The following is a 26,101-nucleotide window of genomic DNA, read 5'->3' as shown; positions in this document are numbered from 1 at the left end:
CTTTGGCTCCCAAAGTCGGAAGGGCTCTCTCTTCCCAGCCTCATGCTCATGAAGCTTCGGTTAGGTTCGGGCTCAGGCTGTGGCTTGGAACAGAGGCATAGAGGGTCATCACAGCTAGATTCTGGAAGGGTCGGGACTAGAATGCACTGTGTCCAGTACAGCCCCACCCCCCCCCCCCCCCCCCCCCCCCCCGCATCCTGCAAGCCTGTGGCTCCATGGGATCACTCAGGGAAACTGAAAACCCACAGCACGCTTGCCCCCTACCCGGCCCCGCTTGTCTAATTGTCTCATTGGGTGCAAGGTCCTTATAAATTCACCTTCTCAAAAGAAAGCCCTTTCGGAGGAGCAATGGGTCCAGCGTTCACATGGTAAGAGAGTTCACAATGATAGATGGTCGGGTAAACACCAAAAGGAAGCACAATCCCCTCTGAGGGGTTCCAAAACGCTCATCTTGACTACATTGTCCCTGCTCCGAACACACCCATTACAGAGTCTGGGCTCCCTCAGGGTAGACGGACGTTTGCCAATTTAAACAGACCCCTTTCTCTGTGAAATCCAAATGCACATGACCAGGACGGATGCGTCTCAAGCCAGTCCTGGCTGTCATTCTGTGATCTCCTCTCTAGCCAGGTTGGAGGGGCCTTAGATTTAAAACTCAAGCCAGAAATGGCTCTCATTGGCCTTCTTCACCAAACACGAGAGCCAGCCACCCCACTGGGCCCAACACAGGTTCATCTCTACCTAAAGCTCTGCTGGCGGAGGGCTGCTTCCTTTTTTTTAAATGAGGACATGAAGTATCTGTAATGGTGAAGGCTTGTCAGCTTTAGATTATACAAACCGCCCAAGGTAACACTACCTGTGTGCAGGGTGAGAGCCCGATTCCCACGTGGGGGTGAGAATTCAGGCCCAGGACAGGAACTTTCCCCTCAACCAGCTCTGATGGCAAACTTCAAGGAGTGAGGGGGAGGGAGAGACACACATTCGGCTGTCTCATGAGCAGGCTAAGTAAAAACTGACTCATTCTGCTCAACCGGCTTCCAGAAAAGGAAATAACCCCCGAGGACAGCAGCAAAAGGACCAAGTGACTCAAGTGACAACTGACCTCTCCGCTCTCCAAACAAGGGCCCTACTTCATGGTTCCTTTTATAATACTTCCCTCAGCACCCGTCACAGCACTGTGCGTCACACAGCTGTGCACAGGTCTGTGCCCTTGCTAACTGCCTGGGCCACTGACTCAGTTCTGACATGAGCCCTGACCCAAGCAAAACAATCTTAAACAGTTTCCCAAATGGTACCTAAATGGTGTGGGTAAATCCAGGTATCGAAGCAAACAGGAGTGTTCTGAAAGAAGTTCCTGATGCCAAGTAAAAACTGTATGTTCTTTTGGGCAAATATCCCCGAACGGGCTAATGTTGAACAGCAAACAAGAGGTAAAAGCAGGAAGACGAGCAAGTGCCAGACCAGAGAGAGAAGAAAGGGGAAGAAGAGGAGCGGGGAGAGGAGGGGGGGGAGGGGGAAGGGAGAGGAAGGGAGGGAAGGACAGATGGGGAAGAAATTCTCTAGCTAGAGCATTAAGCGGTCAGCGGTTGAGGACGGAAAGTGAGGTGCACGGACACAGGAAATAGCGGTTCTGTAGCACACAGCGAGCCTACGAATAGTCTTCTCGCACCTTCTCTCATCTTCTTCTCTAGTGTAAGCAACACCTTCCTCCAGGCAAGACCTACAGACAGTTCTCTTAAGGTTAAGTCATGACTGATAGAATAGACTTAACCTGGCTGGAAGAATCTTTCACCAACTCCAAAGTGTGGCACTGGAAGGAAAGGTCTTGAGTTCTAGGGCAAGGTTATATGCAAGTAAGCATGTTCTGAGAGCAATAAACTATTTAAACGTTGTAATAAGTGACTGACTACGGCTCCGGTACAGTTAGGAGAGTGGCCGGGACAGGAAGGAAAGTTCGTAGGCTTCTCCAGAAGCCCTGTCCCTCACAGACGTGCAAGCCCATCCAGTGAGCCACAAAACCAACTCCAGGATTCTAAGACCCTGATCGAGCTGGCTCTCAGCTCAAGATCAGCCACTTTGACTGCATTTACCCCTGAGCCTCCCCGTGTTCCTGCTGCTGTCGGAGAACATGTGGATTTCCTCACTGAGGTTGAATATCCTGAAACATTTCTTTAAAGGCGAGATTTTCTTAGACACTTCAAGACACTCTTTTTCAAGTGATCTTCATCTGTAGTCACGATAGAAAGTAGCAAAACCCAGGTGGCAGCATAGTGTGACACGATCACGTACGTTGAACTAGGTTCAAAATTGGTTCTGCCCTCAGTTAGCTGAATGAGCCTGAAAAGGTTTAGCTTTCTTTTCCTTTTATGTGAAAGGACATTAATAATACTTAAATTATTATATGGATGAGACCGAACACACAGGACCCTCTTTGAACACCGCCTGGCACATGGTAGGTACCCTACAAAAGTGCTTTCCCTCTAGAAATCCTGTTACAAGTTCACAGAAGTCTCTGGACAGAATCAGAGCAGGCGGGCAAATGGGACAGAAGGGGGGAGTTCAGCCCCCCACACAAGATGCTCGGGGTTTGTGACAGCACATTTAGAGACACCTCAGTGGAGTGGGAAAAAACAACACCCATGGAATTCATCTTTTCTGGAAACTTTGGTGTTGACTTGACCCCTATTGTCAGAAGAAACTCTTCATTCAGAAGACCTCCCAGGTTTGGAGGCGGGAGTTCTCAGGCTCTTTATGGCTTAAGCTGAAGCATACGTTACAGCAGTGGCTCCCCTAAGATGATTTCAAAATAATATTGGTATGTAGGCCCCACCCTGGAGAAACTTATTAAGTTGGTTTGAAGGGGACAGAGACATGGGTATTTTTTTTAAAGCTCCTGTGATTCTAATGTGCAGTCGGGGTTAACACCTTTCATCGGTGCAACAGATTTAAAAAGATGTCCTTTACCATGGCTAGGAAGATACACCATCCAGCTGGGAGAACAGCATGTCACAAACACAAGAGGGCAGGGCCACAGGCTGCTTCTCTCCAGCAATTCTTGTCGAAGCTCCCAGATTGTATCCCAATTTCCGGAAGAGAACTTAATTCCATCCACATGATCTTAACACAATTACTGCTCAGAAGCAGCCCAATAAGCAAGAATTATTGAAGAGGCAATAAGGTGAATTTTGAGGCCCAGCAAAATTATTCACCCGTTCACTTACTGAATCAACTAAATTTCTTCACGGTGTTGGCCCAATGCCAAATTACAAGCGGCCGTTAAACAGATACCAGCAAAGATACCGGTGCAAGTTTCTTTAATGTGAGCGATGCTATCAAAACCTCTCCATCGTAGCCCCAACCAAGAGATACAGAGTAATCGTTTTTCCTGGTGACAGAAGGTTAAGTGCAACTGTATCCAGAGAGAATTTGGATTTACTTCCAGGGCATCCAGTTCTCTCATGAATAGATTCCATTGGCTAAGACAGTTGGTACCATTCCCCTAAGTTTATACTGGTTCAGGGAAACATATTAAAGGGCCCAAATGAATCTATTTCAAGTGATTTATTGAACAAGATAATTTTCCAAGCTGTTGTCACAGAAAGCCATTTGACATCTCTAGCACCATCTCACCCAATTAGTAAGATCATTTCTGTATTTTTATGACGTGGCAATGAATTCCTTTTCCGGAACATCCATCTGTATTCCGTATTTTACTATTATGAGCTGTTAAGCCGTATTAAGGCTCTGGGCTCCTGCAGAAGTCGGGCACAGGCCACTTCTCCGGACTTAACTCATTGTATTCGAATGCCCTCAAATCCAATCTGTTTCAAAGAAACTACTGCATTCTTATGTACATTCCGTGAAAAACAGTCCAAATCTGACCCTTCTTCTCCATCACTGTTTTTGGAGAAAGTGATGAGCAAGAGTAACTTCTCTGGGAGACGGTACTATTGATCTAGATTTGTCGAACTAGCCCACAGTCTAATACATATAAATATATAATGAAAAGGCCTCACAGCACAGCCACCCGGAAAGAACAGGCTTTAAACACACATTGAGCCGGAACCGAAGAGGGGTATGTCACGTGCGTGTGCACACACGAAACTCTCATGTGTGAAGAGCCCCTTCTGCTTGTGCTCAGAATCAAGTATATATGGCCCAAACAGAACCAGCGAGCTCTGCCACTGGCCCACCGGCCCCACTCAGGTCGTCAGTCACTTCAGGGACCGCGTGTGTTCTCTCAGGAGAAATCATGCACTGCCCTGGGGGGGGGGGGGAGCGGGTACAGAGAAAGGGAGGGTTCCCAGAATTAGTATCCAGCAGCTGAACTCATGACAGATGTATCTGCCAATGAAAAGTGAAAAGAGCTTTACTTCTAATCCCTTTATGATCCAAAGTAGGCAGATCCCACTATGGATTACATGTATCTTTACTATTAATGAGCTCGTAACAACGTCTGAGGTGGTGATGACCGACTGACTATGGAGGTACTCGCTGTAAAAGAAGTCCGTGAGAAAAAGGAAAGACAACCCCCAGTCCCAACGTAAGAATATGCACCAAGTCAAGAGCTATAAGAGTATGAGGTGAAAGAAATCCCTAGAAAATGATACTCAGTTTATTCAAAATCTAGTTCCTTGATGCTTAATGAAAGCAGCAGGCAGGAGAGAAATAAGCTTCAGTAAAAGGCTCTCTTCCCAAGAGGTTTGCTTAAAAATTCAAGACTCATCCAAAGTCTATTCACTGAATACCTACTACGCACAGTGCTGCGGTAGGCATCATCGGAGAGGAGAGAAAAATGAGAGAATCCCCGGGGGGGGGGAAAGGGGGGGGGAGAGATCCACTACTTCAATTGTTCTTCACACCCAAGGCCAAGGCAACATTCTGGAGATCACCCCGCCCCCGCCCTATACTGTCTGAGAAGAGGCTGAGACACTAGACAAAGTCCTAACCCTGGGAAGAGTTGTTCAAATTCACACATCCTTGAATATCTTCCTGACAAATAAATATACGTGTTTTGAGTGTTCTATGCAAAAACATAACATGAGTAAAGTCCCTCAAAAGCTGAGCCCAAACCACCCAGCTGGAATCATCACCGGGATGGTGAAGAATGCCAAGTCAGGCACGAGGGGTGGGGCTCCTTCAGCATCAGGGGTTCGACGAGAAGCCAAGCACAAGCACGCCTTAAAATAGCAGGTTTCTGCCAACGTGTTCCCTCCCGGAGACCTAGCAGAGCGTCATCTTCTGTCCGCAGAGCATCATGGTTGGCACCCTGCACCCCCACAGCAGCAGGTGCCTCCCCCCACCGCCCCTGCCGCCCCTCCCCACCTCGGCTTCTCCTCGTCGTTGTTCCAGCTGCTTAGGGAATGCTGCCTCTCTAGCGCAATGCATCGCTTTCTCAGAAAAAGAGAAAGAGTAGGAACAGCAAATCCAGAGAGACAGAAAGTAGACAAGTGGTTGCTTGGGGCTGGGAATGAACTGTGATGCTAAGTGCACATGTAACTTCTTTCTGGAGTGATGGAGATGTTCTAAAACTGGATTGCAGCGATGGCTGCACAACTCTAAAATACACTAAATAAACGTCACTGAATTGGACACTTAAAACTGGTGCGTTTTATGGTATGTAACTTTTACCCCAATATGGCCGTTAATTGAAAAACATGTATCAACTGTGTTTAACATTAAGCATGAGCGTGTCTACCCAACGGTGAGAAAAACAGCTCTACTGAAAGTGCAGACACATGAGCAAATGGATTACAAGTTTGTTCAGAATTCCTTCGACTTTAATTGTGGGGTAAGGTCAGGCAGCCACTGAGGATAAAATGCAGTCCCCGGGAGCAAATGCGATGCTGTTTGTCAAGTGGACATGAGAAGAGCTTTTTTTTTTTTTTTTTTTCCAATTAGGGCAAGAGGTCAGAAGTCGCCAAAACTGTCGTCATTCCTCGATTGTTTCTTTTTTACCAGTCTCTTGCCCTTCAAAGACAGGATACCTGGCCTCCACATCGGCCCACGTGATGCTGCCATTGGCCAGATCGCAGACCACACTGGGCAGTTCAGAGACCTGCAGTAACAGGAAGGAGAATTCCAAGAATCAACCGACTTGATTAGACTGTCAGAAAGAAAATTCACCCTGAACTCAGGAGAGCCAAATCAGTGTCTAACTAATGACAAGGTCCCTCTACAAACTGGTCCCCACAGAATGTTTTTCGTCGCTCTCACGGAAGCCTCCTTAACTATACTGACTTCTCTGCCGGGCCTGCGTTCATGCTTTTCCTCCTAGCCCGGAATGTCTACCGGCTCCCCCTGGATAACTCAATCCTCCCCCAGAGCCCTTCCTAATCATTCTAAATTTGTGTCACCTGAAGCTACTCCAGGTGTTAAATTTAACCCTAAGAAGAGGAGCTCGTCAAGGAACACGAATGAGCGGAGACTGGCAAACTGGAGAGCCCCAACCAAGGGGGCCAGCTGTTCTTCAGCCATAACCAAACACTGGCTACCACACGGCAGAAGTTCCTAAACTGAACGTGCATCAGAATCATCCAGACCGTTGGAACAGTCGTGCCCACCCTCTATCCATCTCCAACCTCCCAGCCCACCCTTCTGTTTCAGTGGGTCTGGGGTGAAGATTTTGCTTATTTAACAAAATCCCAGGTGATGTGAAGGCTGCTGGTCCAGGACCCCATTCTGAGAATCACTATCAGATGGGAATGTAGGTCCAGAGTAGCCAGAACTGGTTTTGTAAAAAGACAAACCAGAAATGCAGGACTTACAACTTAGACTATAAACTCCTGTGGAAAAAAGCAGTCTTTTACTTTTGTTTTCCCCAATTAACTCTCTGTAGCAAGCTGAGCACACAATACGTACTCTAAATAAAACCTCTGCTAAAAATTAATAAAGGAGTCAGGCAGTTGTCAAAGTGGCTCTTCTTTTCTTCCCCTTTCATACTTTTCCTATTATCCCTATCATCCCTTCTCATTAAGTAAAATTACTGAACCATTATTGGCTGTTTTGAATAGGTTAACAGGAAAAGTTTAGACATGCACATGTATACATTTAAAAAGAGATCTAAAGATAAAATGTCTAAGCCCCCCCCCCCCCACCCAAGCCTGCCAATAAAACTATGGAAGCAACCACTTGGGATCATACTTCTCTTGCCCAAATAAACAAACAGCTACATAAAAGCAAACTGCTGGAGAATGAGCCCAGAGTGAGCCAAATGGTTATAAAATATTAGATAACTGTTAACGGTATTTTCATAATTAAACCAAGGGGATTTGTGAATCTGTGCTCTGATATAAGCCTATGATTAAAATTCAAATGAAAGAAAAGAGGGGGGGGAGCATAAATACAACAAAATCCAGCTCAAATCAGAAGGCACCAGTACACATTTCTAAGATTAAAATGCCTGGGCGCTTGGGTGGCTGAGTCAGTTAAGTGTCCGACTTCAACCCAAGTCATGATCTCACGGTTCATGGGTTTGACACCTGCATTGGGCTCTGGGCTGACAGCTCAGAGCCTGGAGACTGCTTCAGATTCTGTGTCTCCTTCCCTCTCTGCCCCTCCTCCACTCACACTCTGTGTGTCTCTCTCAAAAATAAGTAAACATTAAAAAAATTAAAAAAAAAAAAAAAGCCAAAGAGAACGCCAGCCACCTCTGCTCTAATCTGCCGCATGGAGTCTCGGTCCCGCAGAGTTGCCGTGTGAGGGGTCTTGTTCACCGTATCGAAGTCGATGGTGATGCCAAAAGCCACACCAATCTCATCAGTCCTGGCATAACGTCTTCCAATAGACCCAGAGGAGTCGTCTACTTTGTGAGAGACGCTGTTCCTGGTCAGGGCTTCCGCTGTCCAAAATACAGTAAATTAAAGATAAAAAATGGAGAAAGTCCCAATATCAACTAAATGTCGTCATACAAGCTCAGGAAACTTATAAAAGGAACCGAGACAAGAGAGCAATAAGTAATAGTTGCAAAAGAAAGAAAAATCCCCAAAGTTTCCTACGTGGCTTGCTGGAGCCCAACCCCTCAGTCCTACCTACATCTCACACAGCTGCAGGGCAACAAGTATCCAATCAAAAGCCAAGGCCGGGGGGCCCCGTCCAGACTCCACCACCTCTACTTGCACGACCCCAAGCAACTCAGTGAACTCTTCCCATTTCCCAACTCTGAAATAAGTGGACCGCCAGAGGACCAGGAGGAGCCCTTTCAGTACTGTGGGTCCAGTGGATGCAGACCCCCTCGGGTTGTTAACACTCACTTAGGAGCCCCTGATGGAGGGAGCAGCACTGAGGTCAAGAAGAGAAGCAAGGATATTTCAAATCTGACACTTGGGTCCTACCCTAACTCAAATGCTAGGAGAAAACATCCTGAACAAGCATGCATCTCTTAGAAGGAAGAGCAGAGGCTAAAATCACTTAGATGTGTTCTTTATTCGACATGTATTTTTACTGAAAAAAAGATACACTTCCTAAAACTGAGTCTACTTGACAGTGTTCTCCTGGAGATTACCCGATCAGATTTGCTTACATAATTCCTTGACAAATGGCATGAACTCCTGGTTTTGGCTCAGTGGCAGGACCGAACATTTGAATGGAGCTACGACAGCAGGGAAACTGAAGAACTACATGGTTTAAAAAGAAGAACATCCAAATACATTAGTTTATAAACATTACTGTCCAAACTTCATTATCAAAATACCAGAAAACATGACACGAAAAGCAGTGTGACAAAAGACAGAAGACAAGATAGAACCAGAAGGATCTGGTTTGCAGCTCTGAATTCGAACCGCCTTAGTGAGCTCTGGATCTTGGTTTCTTCATCTAAAAAGCACATATCGACCATCTGCTCTGCTTACTTCATAGGTCTGTTATAAAAAGCTGAATGACGTGAAGCACTCAGAAAGCTACCATAGGGGCGCCTGGGGGGCTCAGTCAGTTAAGCATCTGACTCTGGATTTTGGCTCAGGTCATGATCTCACGGTTCCTAAGTTCAAGCCCCACATCAGTGCAGAGCCTGCTGGAACATTCTCTCTCCCTCTCTCTCTGCCCCTCCTCCCCTCATGCGCATGCATGCTCTCTCTCTCTCTCAAAATTAAAAAATAAAATAAAAAACAGAAAGCTACTATATAAGATGGTTATTTTTTGGTACCACATAAAAGCCTTACTTCTTTCTGTGGAACTTCCCTCTAAATCATCAAATAGTAAATAGTGCCAAAACACAAGATCCAATTCTGTCCTTTAAAAAATTCAGCATAGCCAAAGGATCTATGAGTCTTAGTGACCAGGTAAAACAGACAAGCTTAATTACCTCACAACTGTATATCCAAAAGAAACAGTATAAAACAAAAAGAGATGTTTTGTATACCTATAATAAAAAGCACAACCCTCCTAAACTGCTCCTGAAATAGGCTTCAGAGTTACTCAGAAATAAAGAAAGCAAAGATATTTTGTGGAAGGCAAACTAGTCTACCATGTTGAGTTGGAAATAAGAGCTGACCAGTTTTTCAATAATATTTGTATAAAAGGTCCATGGCAAAGCAAGAATATGGAACGCAGAATGAATAGGTTCCACAAAAATAAATGACGTGGGTTCCAGCTAAGTCCCTCAAAAGCCTATTTAAATGCTAAGCAACTGTGACTATCCCGCTGTAAGTAAACCCTAGACTCCATGGCTGCCCAAATCCTAGAACATTCGCATTCCTCTTCTTTTTTTTTTTTTTTTCTGAAAGAGAGAGAGGGCAGAAGTGATTGAGGAGCAGAGAGAGAGAGGAGTAGAGAGAGACTCACACGAAGGGCAGAGAGAGAGGAAGAGAGAGAGAAGCAGGGCTAGAACTCACAAACTGTGAGATCATGACCTAAGCTGAAGTCAGATGTTTAACCAACTGAGCCACCCAGGTGCCCCTCTTCTCAATCTCTCTCTCTCTTTTTAATGTTTATTGATTTATTTTGAGAGAGAGAGAGATAGAGCAAAGGAGGGGCAGAGAAAGAGAGGGAGAGAGAGAATCCCAAGCAGGCTCCGAGCTCAGTGTGAAGCCTGATGTGGGGCTTGCTCTCACGACCGTGAGATCATGACTTGGGCCAAAATCAAGAGTCGGATGCTTAACCACTGAGCCACCCAGGCACCCCTCCTCTCCTCTATCTTGTGATAATTCTATTTAATGTGAGAGAGAAGCGAGGACCTGCCTTTATAGAAAAATAATTTTTTAAATCTCACTGGCAATGTTTTTATACCAAACTTGTAGGAAAATTGATTAAGGGACTATGTGATAATAGTTTAGAAACATTTTTGGCTTCCCAGAACCTACTGAAATTTCTCTTCATGAGGGTACTCTCTATGCCATTCATAAAACATGTCACTAATTTATTCTTGCTTAGCCCTTATGAAATTTCTACTAAAATCCTACTTATATCCGTATTGTTATATTCAAAGGAACAGCTAAGCGATTTTTTTAATCCTTTTATTAGAAAAATACACAGAAAAGGCTTGCGGCAAACTTGGTATCTAAAAAGAACACTTTCCGTATGCTGCCATGCCTCAAGAATAACCGTGCCTTATATTTATACATCTGGTGTCTAGACTAGGTTCTGTTGAATGAACGAAAAGCTGTTCCTCAAATGTCAGGAAATGAAGACGCAATGAGGGCAGAGAACAAAATAGTAAGTTTATTAGCTGCCTTATTACCAAGAGTATATCAGACTTTTTAAAATACTGGCACCAAGAACTTATCAGTCTATTCTTCAAGGTTAAATGTCCTAAAAAGAACTAGAGAGTTGACGTCTAACGTCACGTACACTCAGCTGCAGAATGGCCATGCAGGTAAGACTGTTTCATTCAGTTAATTTGATACACACGGTCTCTCCACTCTAGCCAGTCTTCTGATTGATTTCCTGGAAATCTGTGCCTATAAATTAAAGGAGTGTAATTTCTGCAGGCAGTAGCGAGGGAAGAAAGGTGAAGGGAGGCAGAATGAAGAGATAAAGTGGAAGGCATGGAGCAGTGATTCAGAAGCATCAGGGTCAAAAGAAAGCTTGTGGGAGTTAATGAAGACTTCTTAGAAACATTTATCCTTAGCAGAGCTGGAATGCTAGGAGGGCTGTACCGCGGACGTTACTGCCCAATTTACTACCTGTCAATCTCCCACACTAGAATCGCTTGGGGTTCTTATAAAAAAAAAAATACAGATCCCTAGGTCTCAGGTCTGTGAATCAGTATCTCTGGAGGAGAACCTTTACCCCCCAGATCCCCCAATTTTATGCTGTTTGAGAAAGTTCTCTTTAACACTTAGTGCACAGATACAGTTAAGCGGCTTGGCTAAATTCTCTGAGCCGTCCCCTTCTTCCCAATTTTCTGAAAACGTGTACCAGTATCTTCCATTGATGCAACACAGATAGTTCCCCCAAAGTAATATGTTCTGTCTCAGAATAAAGAGCACCAGGCAACTAACACAATGGCATCTAGAATAACCTGCACATCCTAAAGCTCAAGTGAGCTACATAAGAAAGTTTTTTGCTTTGTAAAGAGTTAAGCAAAGAGGAATGTTAACATCACTAAAACATTTAGTAATTAATCAATCATCCAGAGTCTTCTTAATAATGTACTTCAGGAAATTACATTCTCTGACACTGTAAGAGAATAGTGCACTGTACAAGACAACTTACCGTTCTCTGTTCATCTCCCTCACGTACATGGAATGTATGTTCAAATACCGTATACATGATCCTGCCCAGGCCAAAGGAGGGTTCGATTACATTCGGAACAACTTCTTCCACTGCGAACAAGATAGAAATCCAGTAACATTCTCTCAAACCCTGCGTAATGCATTGCAGCTCCTCTCTAAACAAGTCTTATTAGCACTAAAAATATCTATTCTGGATGGATTTGACTGCTCCCGTACATCAGAACAAAAGCAGAACATTCCTTAAAACTATTTGCTGATAGGAAACATGATGCCTTTAAAGAGTGAAAGTGGAGTGAAAAGTTTTTCACCAAATTTAGTTGTTTATATGGCAGTGAAAATGACACAAGGTACCAGAGTATTCCTTCCACAGTATACCACAGTTGGTAAGCTACGATCAACAGCAGCTACTCCATCATCTGCCTTGCCTTGCAGAAAACATTAAAACTCTCGAGCTTTTTATAAGACTTTGCTAGAACCAAAGATCTACCACCACAGCTGACAAAACTAACAAAAACAATTCCTACACACAAGTATCACATGCTTTTGTGTTTTTATCTTGCTATCTTGATGAGAACTCTTTAAGAAAGCCAAGTTACTGCCATTGTATTTCCAAGGTTCTGGGGTCAAGAGGCCTTCAGAGAAGTTTGCGCAGGAATCTGTTCTCAATCAAAGACATTTACCAGAGACCCCACATGGGTGAGGCTATACCCGTGGTACACATAGGAAATGTATTCATTACTTACTACTCACAAAGAAAACACTGCTAAGCACTGGGTCTAAGGTAACTGAGCTTAACCTTAGAGAATTTGTTTCAAGGGAAAGGAGATAAGTAGAACCAAAAATTCACATATGTGGAGGAAAAGGGAGGCTGTTTCTTTTGTCTGTGATAAAGAGTAAGAGTAACATGGTAGAAATATGACCAAGGTATTTTCTGCCCATCCTTCTGGGTCATCCAAGCAACAGTAAAGTGCAGTTCTGAACCGGCCGCCAGAGTGGTGGCTAAAAAGCCCCAAAGCAAGAAGTATCCCCTGCTTACTCCCATCACTGCTCAGACTGCTTTTACAGCTCACGGAAGCCTGGCTATAGGGCAGGCCAAACACAAATGGAAAAGTAGGCCTACTCTCTCCATGAGCGGTCCCTTCTCCAATACCCACCTACTACTCTCAGTTTCCAGAAACTTCTACTCAGCCACAATTAACCATAAGCATCCTTTGTATATTCTCCAAAACACTCATATCCCAATTCATATAATTTGTTCTATAAAAATAATCATCTCCTTGTCTTTTAAAGCAGGAAAGATCATTAATCTAGATGACTTTTAACAGATTAATTTTGCCACAAAAGACAGGAGGGGTGAGTTCTCTCCTTTGCTTAAGAAACAAAAGGACTTTTCCTTAAAATGAAGGAAAAAAAAAAAAAGATGGTTTTCATCAAAGAGATATTCTTCATATGCATCTCAGGCCATAGGAAATATAAAGGTGGCATTATAAACTATTTTTCAATATTGACACAATTAAATTTTTTAAAAAGGCAAAAGATAATGCCTTAAACATATTCATCAGATTTAGGGTTGTGGCATTAAAGATCTATTTTTCCTCTTCAAATTTTCTGTAAAATGGTTATGTCATAAAACTTAAAGAAAAAAAACTTCAGGGATTGTGATGATTTTAAGTTTATTTATTTATTTATTTCGAGAGAGAGAGAGAATGCTCGTGAAACGGGGGGAAGGGGCAGAGAGAGAATCTGACAGAAGAGCCCAACATGGGACTGGAACTGACGAACCCTGAGATCATGACCTGAGCCAACAAGAGTCGGACGCTTAACTAACTACGCCACCCAGGCGCTCCGTGTTTAATTATTTTAAGAAATTTACCATGTAGTGTTTTCTGGAATCTCTTCACGTTGACCATGTCTTTTGTTAACTGAAATGTTTTCCCCTCAGTTTCAATAGTGAATTCCCTACAAACAAAACACATCTTGCATTAGTGACATCATGCATCCTTATGCCTTAATTTAAAGGAGTTGTACCAACTGCTTTACTGTTTTCATTTTAAGTGTAATACAGCTTGGTCAACTCTCCAGGTGAAATAGGTAAAGCCAAATTTAAAATATTTCATAAGGAATACCAAACTAAGTATTATATTAACAATGGCACCAAATAATATTGTAGGAAGCACCCAAAAATATGACTTGTCTTATAAAATTCCACAAGTGACCCAATGACTAATTCCTTTCGTTTTGAGATGAAAATAAAGCCCAAACCAATTTTTTTTTAAATTCAGTTTTACAATAATTACAATGAATTTGTCAGAAACAGGCCTGCTGGCAAAAAGACCACTGTTCTCATTATTGTTCCAACTAATGTAAAAGTGACAAGGTTGTCATCTCATAGGAAGTAATTTTAAAACCTCCACACTATTCCAAAATAAACTTTGACACTTCTGTTGGTGAAGATCAGCTTCAAGAAGTTTAATGATTCTGTCTGATATCCCTCCAAAAATCACTGACTTGCACTGTGTTCAGGTCCTGAGATCTGCCCGTTCCATTTCAGGTTATAACAATTTACCTTTACAAAGCACTTCACTGCAGTACCTATATTTCCGCTTAGGAGGTATTTCTCACATTATAACTGGTCTGGATTCATCCTGGCTCACAAGCAGCTCGTGCCAGGAAAAGAGAGCCCTCGTGTGGTTGTCTTTGGAGCTGTATACTTGGCACATGTTGCACTGTGTTTTTGCTAGTCTGTAGCACTGATAATCTCATGCATTTTTTGAGTGGTTTTCACTGATTTCCTTCATTTTTACCATTTTGTCTGAAGTTTGTTAAGTGCATTAAAATTCCATTACATAAACATTATCAAATATTCTCTCTGTGAGTACAGTCTAAGTGCAGAGTAGGTAACAGTTATACAAAAGCTGAAATTAGCAAAAAGATACTCATTACGTAAGAATAATTAATAAAGGAAGTGGTCATGTTTGTGACAAATAATGGTATCTAACTAGTGCTCTAACTTGTCCACTTTAATGGGATTTGATGTTGTTTTAGCATAAGCAATGTTAATTCTGGGAGACCAGAATGTTTTAAAATTTTCCTACTGAAATGGACGATCATATCTTCAACTTGTTATAAGCATTCATCTTACGACAGTTTTTTTTTTTTTTTTTTAAGTTTATTTATTTTGAAAGAGAGAGAGAGCACAAGCAAGGAAAGTGCAAAGAGAGAGGGGAAGAGACAGAATCCCAAGCAGGCTCTGTGCTGTCAGCGTGGAGCCGGATGTGGGGCTCGAACTCGTGAATCGTACGATCATGACCTGAGCCAAAATCCAGTCAGACGCTTAACCAACCAAGCCACCCAGGTGCCCTGTATGATAGTTCTTTTGACTAAACGTATGTACACGTGCAACCACCATCAATCACCCCAAGGCTCCATGGCTCCATTTCAATCCCCTCCACAACAATCAGCAAGTGACATGCTTTCTATCACTATATACTAGTTTCACTTTTCCCAGGGTTTTGCATATTTGTGTCAGATTTCTTTCACTTAGCCTATTGTCTAGGGTCAAGTATGAAATATATCAGGGTTTGCAGGCCATATGCAATCTCTCGTACTCTGTTTTTTTAAGTAACTCCTTGAAAATGCAAAACTCATTCTTAGTTGGAGGGCTGTACAAAAAAAATGTAAAAGATTTTTCAAGTGCACTTAAAAAACTGTACTCTTGGGTGCCTGGGTGGCTTGGTCGGTTAAGCGTCTGACTTAAGGTCATGATCTCATGGTTCATGAGTTCAAGCCCTGCTGTCAGCACAGAGCCTGCTTCAGATCCTCGGTCCCTTTCATCCTCTGCACCCCTCAATAAAAAAAAAAATTTTTTTAAACCTGTATTCTTTGGTTATTAAGTATTCTATAAATGGCAATTAAGTTAAGTGTTTATACCTTTAAACTCCTATTGTTTTTGGTTTGTTTTAAACTCTGATTTTTGTTTTGTCTGCTTACTCTACCAAATATTGAGAGAAGGGAATAGAAATCTGACTATAATTGTGGATTTGTCTATTTTTCCTTCTAGTTCTATCAGGTTTGTTTTACATTATTTTGAGGTTGTTTTTAGTTGTATACAGTTAGAATATGCCTTCTTGATGAACTGATCCCTTTAACATTATGAAATGTAACTCTTTCCGTACTAACTTCCCTTGTTCTGAATTGACTTTGATGTTAACTCAGCCACTTCTAACTTAATGATTAATGTTTGTATGGGAAATACTTTTTATTCTTTTACTTCTAAGCCTATTTGTGTATTATAATCAGCAAATTTCCTGTAAATAGCACTTAATTGGGTCTTGATTTCTTTAGCTAGTCTGACAATTGATGGCTATTAATTCAAGTGTTTAGATAACTACATTTATTATAATTACTGATACTGCTGAATTTGAAGCTACCATCTCATGAGTTACTTTCTATTTGTCCCATCTTTTCTTTGTTTTTCTCCTCTTGTCTTCTTCTGGGGTATTTTTTATTATTCTATTTTATCTCCCTTATTGGTTTATTAGTTACATTCCTTTGGTTTTTGTATTTTTCCAGGTAATTGCTTTAGAGTTCACCATATGTATTTTTTCAAACTTATCATAGTCTACTCTCAAATAGTATTACGCCATTTCACATATAACGTACGCACCTTACAACAGCATAGTCCCAATTCTTTGCTCTCATCCTTTGAGTTACTGACGGCACACATTTTACTTCTATATGTTGTAAATTTCACAATACGTTATTGTTTTTGCTTTAAACAGCACATTATCTTTTTAAGAAATTAAATAAAATGTCCTTTATCTTACCCATATTGTGAATTGTTTCTAGAGCTCTTTATTTCTTTGGTAGCTAATTTCCACACTTCTGCCTGAAGAGCTTCCTCTAACACTTCACCTAGTATAGGTCTGCTGGCAATGTATTCCCTCAGCTTTTGTTTGTAAGAAAGTATTTTGCTTGGCAGAGGATTTTTGGTTGTTAAGCACCTTAAGAGATTTTATTCTATTGTGCTGTGGTTTGCATTCTTATCTTTCCTCCTTTTAATGTAATGAGCCTTTGTTCCCCTGGCTACTTTAAGGACATTTCTCCTCATGACTGGTTTTCAGCAATTTGATTCTAATGTACCTTCATGTGGTTTTGTGTTTATTTTGCTTGAGTCTGAACTTTTTAAATCTGGGTTTTCTGTTTGTAACAAATTTGGAAATTTCTGAGCAACTGTATGTATCTTCAGCTATTTTCTCTGTATACCGTCTCTGGGACTCCCAATTACAGATATGTTAGCCTCATATTAATCCAAAGGACATTTTTTCCCCAGTCTTTCTTTTTTTCTATAGCTTCTTTTTGGATAGTTTCTATTGCTATGTCTTTGAGTTCAATGATCTTCCTTCTGCGATGTTTAATCTACTGTTAATCCCATTTGGTGAATTTTCATTTGCAAAACTGCCTCTAGATGTCCACTGTCTCTTTTTATATATGTATTTCCATTTCTCACCTCAGATGTTCATGTTTTCCCTTACATCTGTGAGCACATGAAGCATATTTATTACTGTTTTAACATCCTTATGTATTTATTCATCATGTTTGTCACTTCTAGGTATTTCTTTTGACTGACCTCCTCAATATGGGCTATGTTTTCATGCTTTTTCATGTGTTTACAAATTTGCTTGTCAAACATGGTACATTTTATATCGTTTAGTGCTGGATTTTGTCATATTCCTTTACAGATTTGTCTCTACTGTTTTTATATTCATGCTTAAAACAATTACAGAGACCACTCCAAAGCTCAAAAAAAGAGCAATGACTGAGAGGCATATGTCATTTCTAATTATTCCTCAGTCACTTCCTTGGACAAGTCTCCTCCTCTAAGAAAGCTATTGGGGGGAAAAAAGATCTTTATAGTTCATTTCAAATCTATTTCCAGGCTATAATGCCAAAATCTCAGGAATGACAGTTCTATAAATATAGCCAAGAGATAATACTTACCTGCAAAAAATTTCTAAAGAAACTGAGCTCACCCTTTCAGAACCTGCAGAGAGAACATCTCTAACTGAAGCAGATAAAAGTACACATCTTAGGGACGCCTGGGGTAGCTCAGTCAGTTCTTGATTTTGGCTCAGGTCACGATACCAGTCATGGGACTGGGCCCCACACTGGGCTCCACACTCAGCATGGAGCCTGATTAAGATTCTCTCTCTCTTCCTCTGCCCATGCATACACTCTCTCTCTCTCTCCCCAATTAAAAAAAAAAAAGAGTACACATCTTAAATCTTACCCTTTCTCATTCAGTAGTTTTTCCATCTCTGTAATGTAGCACTCCTCACAAATGGTAAGGTATTCCAGCACCAGCTTTGCATCCTTCTTATATGCCTTCCCAATGGCTCCCTTATTGGGTTCAAACTGAACAACATTGACTGTTTTGTATGAAGTAGTCAAGGAATCCAAAAACACAGAACTGCCATACTATGGGAATAATCTTGAGATCAATCCATCGTCGACATAAAACAACGACCAGTTCTCTATTGGCATCCTAGACACTGTTTATACTGACGTCAAATGCAAAATGAAATAACTACCCTCAAAATCATTCAAACAAATCCTCACTCAAAACAGGTAAACGCTGTCAACAGAGATTTTTACAAAGTTATAGTGACGTGAAAGGGATATTATCTAATCAGCAACACACCCTGATACACAGAATAACCTCTGCTAACCATTTAACGGACTTCTGAAATGTCTCAAACACAACAGGATCTATTTCCTGTCACTGGCCTAGCCCTGAGGTAAGCTCATAAACTCACTGCCTGGTAAAGAATGGAAAGTTCTACTTTACGGATTTACAGATCAAGTGAACTAAATTATTATTTCACCTACCATTAAATGGCACTCATCTTTTAATAGAAGTAGTACTCACCAGGTGCCCTTTATTTAAAGAGCATGTAGGTGGGTGCAGGTGTGGGGAAATGCATTTTGGAAACAGCTGACAAAAACTGGCCAATACTGTGAAAGATGTTCAGAGCATTTTTCTGAATATGCTTCTTTTAAAGACCAAACATCGGATGGGTGTGTTTGATTAGAAAAATGAGAACAGGAAAGAAGCAATGACAAGGGTAGATATTGCCACAACATCCAAAACATGTCAGTTTATCCATAGAGTGTACAGAAATGGACTTAGCCATTTTCAGGATGTTTACACTTGAGTCCAGAGTTGTTAAAGTGACCAGAAAGGATATAGGCTCTTTCAGAGGTTTCTCAGCTACAAGTGGGACTTTGGTGGCTCGAGCATGACAAGAAAGGTCATAACAGGAACGATCAGCACATCCGACAATCTCAATCCAGCCCTAAGAAGACATAACAGATAAAAAACACTTATTACTTACGCTGAGCTCATTCACAGATGCATGCATATTATAACTCTTTCACATACCCAAAGATAATTCAATTATAGCATCTTCATTCAACTTTTATAAATATTTGGAATGGGAATAGTTTTATATATCAGGCAGCTAACAACCCTATAAAATATAATTCACACATATACGCAAAACTGTCTTGTTTTTTGGACAGATTTATTTTGCCATATTGTGAATGTGGGGTAAACTAATATATTCTAGGATTTATTTATGGAAATAAAATGTGAACTCAGACAAAACCAGTAGATGGGTTTCAAATTTGTGACCGTGATTCCAAATGAATCTGGCAAAAACCACTACTCTCTGAGGATGAAGTGTCTACTTGCTGTCACAGCTTGGCATCATGTGGCTGTGCTAAACACACACCTCGGCTGGCCATGAGCATGGGCATTAATGTTCAATTCAGTTTCCTACCCAACAAAGGAAATCTCGGTAAAGAGCAGGTAACATTGAAGTCATAGACTAAAACTTCACAGCATTACCACCACAGAGATGTCAGGGTCATTTCCTGTTAATATCTATGATACTTTTCAAAAGCACAATCTACATTGTTTTCAAAGACCCTTAATAACCTGTAAGATCTAAAGAAGTAAAAGGCTTGTTTTAGTAGATATCTAGTTAGTCCTTCTCGTATGTAGTTTTTGGCCTTTGATCCAAAGAGAATGGAAAAATGCAACCATCGCAACCATAAGCTTTCCAAGCACATGTTACCACACGGGGTGTGTGGACTAAAGAGGGCAAATATAAACCTCGTAAGCTCAGAAGCCCCAATACATAACCACAACAACAAAACAGGAATTAAAGAGAAGAACAAAGCCTAAAAGCACGTAACTTGATCATCTGACATTCACGGAAGATGTCAACATATTTACACACTAAAAGGTAACATTACAAAAACATGTCTGAGGATGGCAAGCAACAATTCTGGGCTAGTGCTTACCTCTGAGGAAGGAGAAGAAAAGGGTGAAGCATTAGAGGTCTCAGCAACTTTTTTTTTTTTAATTGAAAAAAATAAAATATGAAGTACATAAAAATAAACTGTTAAAGTCTTTTCTTGAATGCATAGACCATCTAGTTTCTACTGAGCGGACTGCTGTACTGACAGAGGCTTCAGATGGAAAGGGAAGCTCTTTACCTGTTTCATTTCCCTGATTTGAGTAAGGGAGAAACAACTCTCCTTTGTTCTAGGCTGCAATGGATCAACTTGAATAGGGTTTTGGCATTTCCTTTCCTTTCTACAACATGCTCAGCAAATTGCACCAGGTCACTACAGTTTGGTAAACTGTTAACAACTATGACATTTTATAAAGCAGCTAATTTAATAAAATCACTACTGTGAGGACTTAAAACAATAAAAAAAATCTTTAAAGGAGTTCTCCCCTCCCCTTAGAAGTGCCTGGTACTTTTAGGCTTCTGGTTTTGTTTAGCTTTCCAATGACCTTCCGTAAAATGTTGCACCCTAATCTCAATGCTGAGCCCACATACCCTTTTTTAAAATATTTTCTTTATTTGTAAAAAAAAAAATCGAGGTACAATGGACATGCAGCATTGTGTTAGTTTCAGGTGTGCAATGTATTGATTCAGTATTCATACACACTGCAAACTGAGTGCCCAGGAAGTCCAGTTAACATCCGGCACCACACATGCTTACAGAACTTGTAGGATTTATTCTCTCAGCAACTTTCAAATATATAAAACAGCGTTATTAACCACAGTCACCATGCTGTTCGTCACCTCTCCCGTACTGAAGCCCACATTTTCTCATTCCCAATACTTGACGGCTTGGCCACGGCTCGCAGGGGCCCTCGGAAAAGGAGGAGCATGAAGTAGCAGGCTTTATTAAAGCAATGCGGCACAATGGTTAAGGGCACGGGCCTGAGTGAGACCGCCCTGGTTCGTGTCCCAGCTCTCCCACTCACTACCTGTGTGGCTCAAGCATATTACTTCTCAGTGCTTCAGCCTCCTCAGAAATAGAACCTATGAGGAGGATTACATAAAATAATACATATGAAGCACTTAGAATGGTACACGGCCCTTGCCAAATATACATGTCAAATGAATAAACAAATGGAATAAATAAAATGTAATCCAGGCCACATCCAGAATTTAAATTGAGGCTGCAAGACAAGAATCTATATCTGCTTTAGTGAAATTAAGAGTCAGAGCAAATTAAGAAAGGGAACTTAAAAGAAATAATCTTCTCTCACACAAAACAGGAAATATTTTGTTGGTTTGATCTGTAAATAAGGAATTCCAGAATATCTAAAACACGTAAAGAAGTGAGCATTCACCTATAATCCAAAAATAATGACTACTATCATTTTGGCATACGTCTGTCATGCAAACCTACGAGGAAAAGAATGTAATAAGAAAATCTTAACAGATTACAGAAATTCTTTCCTAAATTCACAAAAGAAAAAGAATATTTTAAAACATCGGTGACAGCCGCTACACGTATTTGTATACCATTATACGTATATACATGTGTGTATGTCTGCGATGCATGTAAAGTCATCTAACACAGTGGCTGGAAAAACCTATGGGGCTAAGAATGGTTTTTACATTTTTTAAGGTTATTAAAAAAAGAATAAGGGGCGCCTGGGTGGCTCAGTCGGGTGGCTCAGCCGAAGTGTCCAACTTTGGCTCAAATGATGATCTCACGGCTCAGAAGTTCAAGCCCCGCATTGGGCTTTGTGCTGACAGCTCGGATCCTGGAGCCTGCTTCTGATTCTGTGTCTCTCCCCCTCATCTGCCCCTCCCCTGCTCGTGCTCTGTCTCTCTCTCTCTCTCAAAAATAAATAAACATTAAAAAAAAAAAAAAGAATAAAAGACAAAAAACAACAGCAAAGAAAAAATGCAACAGAAATCCACAAAGCCTAAAATATTTTTACATTTACCATAGAAAATGCTTGCTGATCCCTCATCTAGAAGAGACGTGAACCACTTTTGGGGAGATATATACAACTGGAAGTTTCGCTTTCTACATAATATTCTTCAGAATTACTTTTTGTTTTTCGTTTTACAAAAATGAGTCTTTTTTTTAATGACTCATTTTTTTTTTTTAATTCTTAAAAATGAACCTATTAAAAGAAAGTCATTTTGAAAAGTAAAGAGTGAAGGGCATATGGGAACCAATGACTGTCAAAAGTCACTGAGACGCGGGGCGCCTGGGTGGCGCAGTCGGTTAAGCGTCCGACTTCAGCCAGGTCACGATCTCGCGGTCCGTGAGTTCGAGCCCCGCGTCGGGCTCTGGGCTGATGGCTCGGAGCCTGAAGCCTGTTTCCGATTCTGTGTCTCCCTCTCTCTCTGCCCCTCCCCCGTTCATGCTCTGTCTCTCTCTGTCCCCCAAAAAATAAATAAACGTTGAAAAAAAAAAATTAAAAAAAAAAAAAAAGTCACTGAGACGCCTCTCCAGCACCAAATAAGGGAAATGCCAGAAGGCTCTCCACCTCCTTGTTCTGGATGCCACCTTGTTCTCACTGCCACCAGAGCAGAAAGCATCACCTATATCCAAATGACTTTTTTTTTTAAACGTTTATTTTTAGTAATGTCTACGTCCATTGTGGGACTCCAACTTATGACCCAGAGGTCAAGAGTCACATGCTCTTTTGACAGAGACAGCCAGGTGCCCCTCCTATGCCCAAATGTTTGTCACTTCTAAGCTCCAGTACGAATGTTCATGTTTGGGAGGTGGGGATGGGGTGGTACAGTGAAGCAGTAACCTGGAGGTCTTCTCTGAATAACCGTTAAATACACAGAATTTGAAGAAAGGTAGTTCCTAAACAAGAGATCATAATCTACTTGTCTATTGCCAAAACCTACCAAATAGCTCTCTAAACAAAGAGCACCATGTCTTTCTTTACTCGGCCCTACCACCATTCCCAACACTTTCTGGGGTCCTTGTCAGGAAGGAGGCCACCCCATCTTAGGCGCACCCAGGGATATTACCAAAAATACTGGCCACCCCAAGAATGTACACACCAGCACTGCCCCATTAGACTTTCACTCTCTCTCCATCTCTCCCTGTGTCTCTCTCTTACTCTCTGTCTCCATTAAAGCCGTCTAAGTCTACGAAGGGCTCTTGGGACACGAGAGTAACCCCTTCCTTATAAGGGGGCACGAGGCAATTGCCTTTTCCATTTTGCTTCAGAAAAAAAAAACCTTTTCTCCTTGTTCCACTCTGACATAAAGCACATAAAAGGCAATTTTGATATTCATGCTCCTAAGTTAACAGCGTGACGGTCACATGCTAACAACCCTCCCATTCTCCTTACATAGGACGTTTTAGATTCGGCATCCCAACAGTCACAGGCATAGTGGGCCATCTCATTCTCCATGTGCTGTCGGAAGCGGAGTTTATCTGGAGATACTCCAACCTTCGTGAGGTAGAGGTAGATGCGGCCAATGAAGTAGCCTAATACTGAGTTGTTAATCACACCCTAAAAAAATTAATGAATAAACAAGTAAATAAATAAGCAAGCAAACATGCAAGCAAGCACAGAGGAAGGAAAAAAACATGCACATTCTTTCAAAGGCCAACATACCGTTTTCAATCTATTCATAATCTACTGAAAAACATTCGAAACACAAAGTAAGCTAATTTATCCAGCTTTCAGAACAATCTCAAATACCCAGAATGTGACTGTGGCTATTTTTAATGGGGTTAACGTCAAGTTAACAAGCTGATAATAATGGGAGTGATTCAAAATCTTTCTGCCATACTCACCGGGTCAGCATAAAATTCAGCCCAATACCTCACACCCTCTATAACTACAGTATTAAAAATGACATTCATAATAATGACCCTATGGATTGGAAGATAGATTTCTTCTGAATTAACAGAAGTAATAAGACACGTTGAGGGGATTTTAACGTATCCTTATGCACTGAAGTTTGTACACCCCACATTGTGTCATCTTACTATTACAGTACCAGAAGGATCTTAGAAATCATCTAGCCCCCATCTCCAACCTGCTGCTGGGCTCTTCTCTACAAAATAGCTGCCAAGTTATCACCCAGCCTCCAGTGGAGTATTTTCAGGGGCAGGAAGTTCATTGTTTCCTGAAGCAATTCACTCCACTATCAGGCCACAGCTACTATAAGAAAGTTTTCACTCACTCATTTCTCCAGACAAATGATTGGAGAAATTTTATTCTACGCAAGACTTTATCCCAATACAGAAGAGATTAAAATCCCGAGGGCTTGCTTTCTGTGAGTCACAATGTCTCCCCAAAAGTAGCACATATTGAAAAAAGTTGGATTGATAATGCAGAGTTCAAACCAAGATCTTTTTTCCAAGTGCTCTGCTAAATATGTTTTTCACGTTAGACCCCATGGCCCACAAATCGGCATGTTCACGTAATTTCCTCCCATTATAACAATAGTATAGAATAAATACTATATAAAAACAAACACTATATAAAAAATAAAATGACCGGGTTGTCCAGGTGGCTCGGTCAGTTAAGCACCTGACTTCAGCTCAGGTCATGATCTCACAGTTCTTGAGTTTAAGCCCTGCATCGGGCTCTCTCCTGTCAGCACAAGCCCTCTTTGGATCCTCTGTCCCCGCCTCTCTCTGCCCTTCCCCTGCTCATGCTCTCTGTCTCTCTCAAAAATAAATAAACATTAAAAAATAATAAAATAATACAATGACTGCTAAAATAAATATTTTATCATTCAGTACACAGAATTTGTTAAGTGCTGGGGTCCCTGAAGAGGAATAACCTAAAGGAAGTTACCGACAGAATCTTACCTGTTCAACAGCATCTCCTAGGCGCATTTTCCTAGCAGACTGTCCGCTGACCTGGGCTTTTGCTGAATACAAATAAAGGTGGAGGTCTGCGACATTCTGGAACTTGGGATGGTCCTTCTCACTGGGATCTACAAAGTGCTCAATTTCTGCCATTGTGAATTCTCTGGAAGCAAAAACATAAAAGTGGCATGCTTAACTAGAAAAAATAAATGAGGCCCTTATTTTCAACTTTATTCTACAATGATATAACCCCTCACACGACAGGAATCTTTTATCACTACACAAGAAAATTGTTTCCTAAGGGAATGGCATGAAAAAAAAAAAAGTCTGATTAAGTTTGTGTAGGTAGTTATTTTTTTTTTTTCAACGTTTATTTATTTTTGGGACAGAGAGAGACAGAGCAATAACGGGGGAGGGGCAGAGAGAGAGGGAGACACAGAATCGGAAACAGGCTCCAGGCTCCGAGCCATCAGCCCAGAGCCTGACGCGGGGCTCGAACTCACGGACCGCGAGATCGTGACCTGGCTGAAGTCGGACGCCCAACCGACTGCGCCACCCAGGCGCCCCGGTAGTTGTTATTTTTAAACACATTAATGAAAACTTCACTACTTGCTTAAATAGTATTTTAAAGAACAGTCAAATTTCTCTCAAATATTAACTCCTTCTATCTAATGACAAAGATTCTTTGCTTGGCCAAACTTTAATCAGTCTCCTGAACCTCCTCCTAGGCCCATCTGTACACTTCCTTATAGAATCCAATTTTAGCAAGCACCCTGCTAAGTCAATTTAACCAGAACCCCTCCCCCGCTTGCTACATGTGATCACTTCTGGTATCTTTTAGGGTTTGTCATCCTCCACCATCCCCCACATGGTATCTGATCACCCTGGCCTGCCTTTGGCAAGATCCTGTTAGGCTGGTTTAGTCAGAATCCCCCTTTCCCCTGATATTCCCTTTTAGTAATTTTCTAACTACTGACCCCCACCATGCTCCTTGGCTATAAATCCCCTCTTACCCATGATATATTCAAAATTGGGCCCTGTTCTATACTGAGATCCTTTTCCCCTACCATAATAATCTTGAATAAAATCTGTTTCTACCACTTTCATTACTGTCCATCTCTGTTTTTCCTTTGATACTAACCACAACAACAAAAGATTCTTACTTTCAATGGAAAATAATTTTTAAAGAACAGATTGATACAGTTTTCAATATTAGGAAAACTTAAGCCAAAGTCAGATGCAAAAAAGAA

At 41.4% G+C, this 26,101-nt stretch overlaps 1 protein-coding gene across 1 annotated transcript in view; it reads right to left on the bottom strand.

The window, feature by feature from the left end:
- Positions 1 to 5,758: 5,758 nt before the first annotated feature.
- GARS1 (glycyl-tRNA synthetase 1) overlaps positions 5,759 to 26,101 on the bottom strand; it is a 45,478-nt gene continuing 25,135 nt past the window's right edge. The window contains exons 9-17 of the mRNA XM_003982939.6: positions 24,852 to 25,014; positions 23,374 to 23,538; positions 18,920 to 19,027; positions 17,962 to 18,107; positions 13,546 to 13,631; positions 11,653 to 11,762; positions 8,522 to 8,615; positions 7,650 to 7,840; positions 5,759 to 6,058 (exon numbers count right to left, since the gene is read on the bottom strand). Of these exons, the coding sequence (XP_003982988.4) occupies positions 5,933 to 6,058; positions 7,650 to 7,840; positions 8,522 to 8,615; positions 11,653 to 11,762; positions 13,546 to 13,631; positions 17,962 to 18,107; positions 18,920 to 19,027; positions 23,374 to 23,538; positions 24,852 to 25,014 (1,189 nt within the window). The 3' untranslated portion in view covers positions 5,759 to 5,932. The remainder of the gene's footprint in view (positions 6,059 to 7,649; positions 7,841 to 8,521; positions 8,616 to 11,652; positions 11,763 to 13,545; positions 13,632 to 17,961; positions 18,108 to 18,919; positions 19,028 to 23,373; positions 23,539 to 24,851; positions 25,015 to 26,101) is intronic.

Source organism: Felis catus, chromosome A2, assembly GCF_018350175.1.
Source record: "Felis catus isolate Fca126 chromosome A2, F.catus_Fca126_mat1.0, whole genome shotgun sequence".
Lineage (NCBI taxonomy): Eukaryota > Metazoa > Chordata > Mammalia > Carnivora > Felidae > Felis > Felis catus.
This window is presented reverse-complemented; position numbering and strand designations above follow the sequence as displayed.